General features: G+C 38.9%; 1 protein-coding gene across 1 annotated transcript in view; it reads left to right on the top strand.

The window, feature by feature from the left end:
* Positions 1-4,770, top strand: part of LOC138963810 (receptor-type tyrosine-protein phosphatase epsilon-like) — a 67,296-nt gene extending 62,526 nt beyond the window's left edge. The window contains exons 23-25 of the mRNA XM_070335662.1: positions 31-179; positions 925-1,060; positions 1,910-4,770. Coding sequence (XP_070191763.1) covers positions 31-179; positions 925-1,060; positions 1,910-1,990 — 366 coding nt within the window. The 3' untranslated portion in view covers positions 1,991-4,770. The remainder of the gene's footprint in view (positions 1-30; positions 180-924; positions 1,061-1,909) is intronic.
* The last annotated feature ends 3,530 nt before the right edge of the window (positions 4,771-8,300 follow it).

The raw sequence follows: 8,300 nt of genomic DNA, 5'->3' as shown, positions 1-8,300 counted from the left end.
TGACTAATGTGTATTTCCTTATCTGACCAGGGAGTAAAAACTGCCCGAGCGGTGGAACTGCTGCACTACAAGGGGTGGACAGGGAAGGTGGGGGGAAGCACCTCCGACATCCTGCATCTGATTGACACCCTGGTCACCTTGCAGAACATCAACACCGACCGCCTGCTGGTGCAGTGCAGGTCGGACAATTTGTTTTTAATACTTGATGTTTTATCATCGTTTCAGGTGTATAGACTAGTTGTTGTTGATGTTGTTGTTGCGTTGTTGTTGTTGATGTAATTGTTGTTGTTTTTGCTGCTGCTGCCGTTGCGTGCGTTGTTGTTGCTTCAGATGGGAAGAGGACTGGGGGGAGGGGGGCTGGGGGTTGTCTATTTGTTATATGCTATTTAAACTAGCAGACAAATGCGAAATTGTACCTTCCGTTATCTCGCCCATGCTGTTTGTTGTTGTTGTTGTTGCGTGTGTTGTTGTTGTTGTTGTTGTTGTTGTTGTTGTTGTGTGCTTTGTTGTTGTTGTTGCGTGCGTTCGTTGTCGTTGTTGTTATTGTTTGTTTAGGAGGGGAAAAGGACTTGGGAGAAGAGGGGGGGGGGGGGGTATAGTTTGTTTGTTTGTTGCTGTTTGCCCATGGCGGTGTTAAACTAGCAGACAAATGCGTAACGTTGCCTTCTGTTAAATTGTTATGTTGGTTGTTGCTGTTGTTGGTGTTGTTGTTGTTGTTGTTGTTGTTGTTGTTTTGTTGTTTTGTATTTTGTTTTTTTGTGTGCATTTCTGAATCCAGGACAAAGATAAACCTCGATTTTTGACATAGGCACATGCATTTTCATTGCGCAATCTGTTGGGTGCTTTCAATGTTGATGGTGTAGGAAACAGTCAAACAAGTGTGCCTTTTTACTGAAATAATTTGAAACGAACGTTGCTGTGCAGTGATGGAGTTGAGAAAAGCGGACTGTTCTGTGCCCTGTGTGACATCATCAACCGTATGACGTATGACCGTGAGGTTGACGTGTACATGACTGTCAGACACGTGCAGAGCGTCACACCAAAGGCTCTGTCGTCTGCTGTAAGTATACAGCTAGCTTGTGTGTGTGTGTGTGTGTGTGTGTGTGTGTGTGTGTGTGTGTGTGTGTGTGTACCCCCGTTTCCACAGGTTTGGTTGCCTAAATCACCATAAGGCAACCATCCACACGTGGATGGCAACCTAAACTCTGGATGGCAACCTAATTGTGTGGATGGTCGCTTCATTTAACACCGTTAAATTGACTTTTTTGACGGAAAGAATGTCATAACAATGTTGAAAATGACATTCTTTCCGTCCTCTATAGGCGACGAAATAGGTCAAATTTTGTGCATTTTTTAGTGCAAAATTCTTCGATGCCGGAGCGAGTACTGCACCCAGTGCTGTTGTAGTGCAAGTGCACTAGAAAGGCACTACACCCAGTGCCGCCTCTTAGGTAACCATCCACACTTTAGGTACGTGTGTTTCCCCCAACAAAACCTTTCCATACATTTACGATGTCTTCCTGTTTATATTTTTATGTTTGCCATTTATCCCACAGTGGTCCCTTCTCTGTGTTTGTCTGTTTCTAAACCCACGGCCAATTCGCTTCACATTCGTTGTGTTTTTAAAGGGGTTTGCGGAATTGCTTGCCATTTCCTGGCGTGATTCTTGTCTTACTCCTACTACTGCTAGGCTAGCTGTAACGGTCCTATTAGACTTTGAAAGTATCAATTTAAATATCTTGATACTTGTCTTGTTTTTTTACCTCTGTTTTGATGGATATTGTCCGACCTGACAAATATAAAATGTTACCCATGAAATTGTTATATTAGTGTCATTATAGTATTTGGACTATTATATTGCCATTTTATAGGTTTGTTTAATAAAAAAAAAACGTGTTTGTGTCCGCAGACGCAGTACCGCTACTGTTACGAAGTGGTACAGAAGCGCGTCCGAGAGATGAGCGTGTATGCCAATGCTCCTCAACGCTGAACATGGAAACCTCAAGACCTTTGCTCAGCATTCATTGCAGTCTGCAAGGTTGGGAAGACCGATTCTACGAGGCTGTGATTTGAGATCATAAGCAAGTAATACTCAGCTCACTTGGCTCACTACAGATGTGATAACTGATGCACCCAGGCAGCATAGAGAACACTAATCCAACATGAATTCCACTGTAAGTGTCTGCCATTATCTCTGACAGGAGACCGAGACATTGCAGCAGATCCATACCTAGCTATACCACATCGCATAATACACGGCTGTTATATAGCTCCGCTTGTATTTTGTATTTTATTATGACATTTGTGTTGCATGTTATGATTCCTAAAGAGATATAGTATAGTAAACAGTTTCCCAATCAGAACAACGCTTTGATACTACGTCTAGCTGTTGATATTTTCACTGTACAGTTTCATTCATATTTCTTAATATATTGCTATTTCATATGTTACGAGGATTTCCATTGGTCAATTGGGCAAAACTGAGCTCAGTGCAAAAGTGATATCGACGACATTTCCGTCGGTATCAGTTTTGATATCGACGACCTCTTTATTGCTTCCCCACTTCAAAAACAAAAACACCTACATTTAAAAACAAACAAATATATATGAAAATGTAATGATCCCAGAATTTAGTTGAGCAAGTGACTAAAGACTTTTTGAAAGAAAAGACATTAGGAAATACTGAAAATTACAAGAAAAGAGTGAACAAAAAGAAATAATAATCAGAGGGAGGGATATGGAACAGCCAAAACTGAGACAAATACTTTTGTAATTTCTTTACAGTAAATACAACATGTCCAGAGAATTAGCAATATATCTAACATTGACTGACTGTGTGATGATATCTTCTGCTATTGGTCTGTTTCGACAGTGATATTAAAATCTCGACCTCCGGTCTCGATTTTGATATCACTGTCTCAACAGACTATAGCAGAAGATATCATCACACAGTCCGTCAAGATTGGGTAATATTGCTATTTCATATGTTACGTGGATTTCCATTGGTCAATTGGGCAAAACTGAGCTCAGTGCAAAAGTGATATCGACGACATTTCCGTCGATCTCTTTATTGCTTCCCCACTTCAAAAACAAAAACACCTACATTTAAAAACAAACAAACATATATGAAAATGTAATTATCCCAACATTTAGTTGAGCAAGTGACGAAAGACTTTTTGAAAGGAAAAGCATCTCAAAATACTGAAAAGTACAAGAAAAGAGTGAACAAAAAGAAATGATAATCAGAGGGAGGGGTATGGCACAGCCAAAACTGAGACAAATACTTTTGTAATTTCTTTACAGTAAATACAAAATGTCCAGAGAATTAGCAATATATCTAACATTGACTGACTGTGTGATGATATCTTCTGCTATCGGTCTGTTTCGACAGTGATATCAAAATCTCGACCTCCGGTCTCAATTTTGATATCACTGTCTCAACAGACCATAGCAGAAGATATCACCTCACAGTCCGTCAATATTGGGTACTGTTATCCTCTTGCCTGTGTAATATCAAAGGATTAAAGGGCATAAAACAGGCTGACAAGAGCAGGCACCAAAAAGTTGCAGAGAAAATGGACCGCATGCGTGTGTTAACTTGTATGTTGTTAGTCTTATACTGTCTTGATGTTGTTGCTTTTATGGATGTATTTCGCTTGTTATTTTTAAAATTTTTTATTCTCCTTCCTTTCCCCTTCTACAGATCTCCGTATCGTCTGCCTAATCAAATATTATTTTGCTTTTAAGAGCACGTGTATAAGCTTAGCTTGTTGTGCTCCATCTATTAATTTGATTGTATGCGGCATTGTTATCTATAATTTTCTGAATAACATTGTTTGAACCAAGGGACCGCAAAAAACGAACTCCTGCTTTCCCCGTTCTGCCAGCCCTCCAGCTTCACATGTCCTGTCTGCAGCAGACTGTGATGCGAGGATGGGGTCTTTAGTCACGTAAGGCGCTGCAGCGCATCCACACACTGACACAAGGCGCATCCAGCGTCATCTCACGGGACGCTATGCCAATGATGGTGATGGTGAAAGTATTCATAGCATCTCACGAGACGCTATGCCAATGATGGTGAAAGTATCCATAGCATCTCACTAGACGCTATGCCAATGATGATGATGGTAAAAGTATTCATATCATCTCACGAGACGCTATGCCAATGATGGTGATGGTAAAAGTATGCATATCATATCACGAGACGCTATGCCAATGATGGTGAAAGTATTCATAGCATCTCACTAGACGCTATGCCAATGATGGTGAAAGTATCCATAGCATCTCACTAGACACTATGCCAATGATGGTGAAAGTATCCATAGCATCTCACGAGATGCTATGCCAATGATGGTGAAAGTATTCATAGCATCTCACTAGACGCTATGCCAATGATGATGAAAGTATTCATATCATCTCACTAGACGCAATGTCAATGATGATGAAAGTATTCATAGCATCTCACGAGACGCTATGCCAATGATGATGAAAGTATTCATTGCATCTCCCAACAGCAGATCAATCAAATACAACACATTTTTTCTCGTTCTAGTGTGCCTTGACTGAACAATTTACTTGCCCTTTCTGCATCGATGGTAGATGAACATTTCCCTCCGAAATAATTCCATGACATATATATGCGTCTCCGTGGACTGTTACCAGTGATTTTCATTTTCTGTTTGTCAATAGATATGTGAGTGTGTTCATGCGTTTCTAGACTTTGTTAATGTGCTTTCACTTGATTAAACAAGTTACATTATTGAATTCCAATCAGTTTTTGTTTCTTTATTGTATACATTTTATTTTGTGAATGTATACCGCTGTGTGTGTCTAACAATGTGTCTGTGTGATCTTGCCTCGCAGATGCTTTTGAAATTTAGCCTTTGAAAGTGATATTTTGGGTCTCTCCTTGAGATGAAAAAGTAGATTTGTAACCGCAGGAGCTTATTTAAAATTTAAAATGCTATTATCCATTGTTATCATATCGTCACTTGATATCTTCACAACACCACGGTGTGTCAACTGATTCCGTTCATACACCGGATGTTTCCGTTTATCCGCAGGATGTTTCCGTTCATACAGCCTCATTTTCGGCACTTGCATGGGAAAAACACGTGGTGGTAAGTCGTGTGGGCAGCGCACTTTTGTGATATTGAAAGAATAAGGTAGCGAACTGGTTGGGCTATGTGTACGATAAGTACCAAGGTGCTAGTAATCCTCATGATAACACACGCGGGCCGATCGTGGCAAATATGCCTGATTTTTTTTAACATTTTCTTGTTTTTCTCGCTCTGTTATCGAATCTGACCCCTGATTTGCACATGATCACCAAAACCATTGCCTGTTACGACATTTCGCTTGAACAGAAGTTTATAGAAACCCATGGCTTTTGTACAATCACTTGTCTTTTGAAAACATGCAGATTCCGTTCATACACCATGTTTCCGTTCGTACAAAAGTGCATGTTTCCGTTCGCACGAACAGCGTTTCCGTTCATATTCGTTAGATCAGAGCGAAACAGGCCCCCACTACAAGTTATGTGTGTTCCAATGGTTGTCAGATAGCACAATGTACGAATGCGTGTGATATTGGACCTATGTAAACCATAAGATGAATTGAATTTGCAAAAAACAGTTGTTTGTCCGTTCGTACTGATTTTGACGACAAAATGTGTCCGTTCGTACTACTTTCATCAACTTGTTTCCGTTCGTACGCTTTTCAGTAATGTGTTCGGTGACGGAGCTTTCTGGGTGTTTTGATAAGAACGAAGATTGATTTATGCAGTTTTGCTTGCTTTGCAGCACTGCAACTAAGACTGAACATTTGTATTTACTTCTATCATGCCATTTGCTTCACCTGTGATAATCATGAGCAGAATTTAGACAAATCAAGAAAAACATTATCCAGGCTCTATCAGTCCTTTTTACATTTAGTCAAGTTTTGACTAAATGTTTTAACATAGACGGGGAATCGAAACGAGGGTCGTGGTGTATGTGTGTGTGTGTGTGTGTGTGTGTGTGTGTGTGTAGAGCGATTCAGAGAAAACTACTGGACCGATCTTCATGAAACTTTACATAAGAGTCTTGAGTTTGATATCCCCAGACGTTTTTTTTCCATTTTTTGACTCACATGCGAAGCAAAAGTGAGTCTATGTACTCACCCGAGTCGTCCGTCCGTCCGTCCGTCCGGACATCCGTCCGGACGTCCGGAAAACTTTAACGTTGGATATTTCTTGGACACTATTCAGTCTATCAGTACCAAATTTGGCAAGATGGTGTATGATGACAAGGCCCCAAAAAACATACATAGCATCTTGACCTTGCTTCAAGGTCAAGGTCGCAGGGACCATAAATGTTGCCTAAAAAACAGCTATTTTTCACATTTTTCCCATTTTCTCTGAAGTTTTTGAGATTCAATACCTCACCTATATATGAGATATAGGGCAAAGTAAGCCCCATCTTTTGATACCAGTTTGGTTTACCTTGCTTCAAGGTCAAGGTCACAGGAGCTCTTCAAAGTTGGATTGTATACATATTTTGAAGTGACCTTGACCCTGAACTATGAAAGATAACTGTTTCAAACTTAAAAATTATGTGGGGCACATGTTATGCTTTCATCATGAGACACATTTGGTCACATACGATCAAGGTCAAGGTCACTTTGACCCTTATGAAATGTGACCAAAATAAGGTAGTGAACCACTAAAAGTGACCATATCTCAAGGTAGAAAGAGCCAATAAGCACCATTGTACTTCCTATGTCTTGAATTAACAGCTTTGTGTTGCATGACCTTGGATGACCTTGACCTTGGGTCAAGGTCACATGTATTTTGGTAGGAAAAATGTGTAAAGCATGTGAGTCGTATGGGCTTTGCCCTTCTTGTTCATAAATGTCCTTGATGACGTCATACCCGACTTTTTAAATCGATTTCGAAATTTTAATTTTAATCATAATTTTTATATTTTTAATTTTCAGAGCTTGTTTTTAATCCGACTATAACATATTTATATGTTTTTTGAATCAGAACATGATAAAGAATAAAATAAAAGTAATTTTGGATCATTTTATAAAAAAAAAATTTAATTACATTTGTTCAGATTTTTAATGACCAAAGTCATTAATTTTTTTTTTAATCAGAAAATGATGAAGAATAAGAAGAACGTAAATTTTGATCGTTTTATAAAATAATTATGTTAATTACAAATTTCAGATTTTTAATGACCAAAGTCATGAATTAATTTTTAAGCCTCCAAGCTGAAATGCAATACCAAAGTCCGGCCTTCGTTGAAGATTGCTTGGCCAAACTTTCAATCAATTTTTATTGAAAAATGAGGGTGTGACAGTGCCGCCTCAACTTTTACAAAACGACGGATATGACGTCATCAAAGACATGTATCGAAAAAATGAAAAAAACATCTGGGGATATCATACCCAGGAACTCTCATGTAAAATTTCATAAAGATCGGTCCAGTAGTTTACTCTCTAATCGCTCTACACACACACACACACACACACACACACACACACACACGCACAGACACACACACACACACACACACACACACACACACACACACACACACACACACACACACACACACACACACACACACACACTCACACACACACATACACCACGACCCTCGTCTCGATTCCACCTCTATGGTAAAACATTTAGTCAAAACTTGACTAAATGTAAAAAAGTTATAGTTTTTTAAAGACGTACCTGATGTAAAATATAGTAACAAGTCGCGTAAGGCGAAATTACTACATTTAGTCAAGCTGTGGAACTCACAGAATGAAACTGAACGTAGTCCGCCGCTAGTGAAAGTGACGAGCCTGTTTAGTGCAGTAGTTGTTGCGCTGTGTTGCATAGCACGCTTTTCTGTACCTCTCTTCGTTTTAACTTTCTGAGTGTGTTTTTAATCCAAACATATCATATCTATATGTTTTTGGAATCAGGAACCGACAAGGAATACGGTGAAATTGTTTTTAAAGCGATTTCAAAAATTTAATTTTAATCATAATTTTTATATTTTTAATTTTCAGAGCTTCCTTTTAATCCAAATATAACATGTTTATATGTTTTGGAATCAGAAAATAATGAAAAATAAGATGAACGTAATTTTGGATCATTTTATAAAAAAAAATTTAATTACAAATTTCAGATGTTTAATGACCAAAGTCATTAATTAGTTTTTAAGCCTCCAAGCTGAAATGCAATACCAAATTCCGGCCTTTGTCGAAGATTGCTTGGCCAAAATTTCAATCAATTTGATTGAAAAATGAGGGTGTGACAG

The sequence above is a fragment of the Littorina saxatilis genome, linkage group LG4, assembly GCF_037325665.1.
Source record: "Littorina saxatilis isolate snail1 linkage group LG4, US_GU_Lsax_2.0, whole genome shotgun sequence".
In the NCBI taxonomy this organism is placed as follows: Eukaryota; Metazoa; Mollusca; class Gastropoda; order Littorinimorpha; family Littorinidae; genus Littorina; species Littorina saxatilis.
The sequence above is the reverse complement of the archived record's forward strand: the minus strand, read 5'-3'. Positions and strand labels throughout refer to the sequence as shown.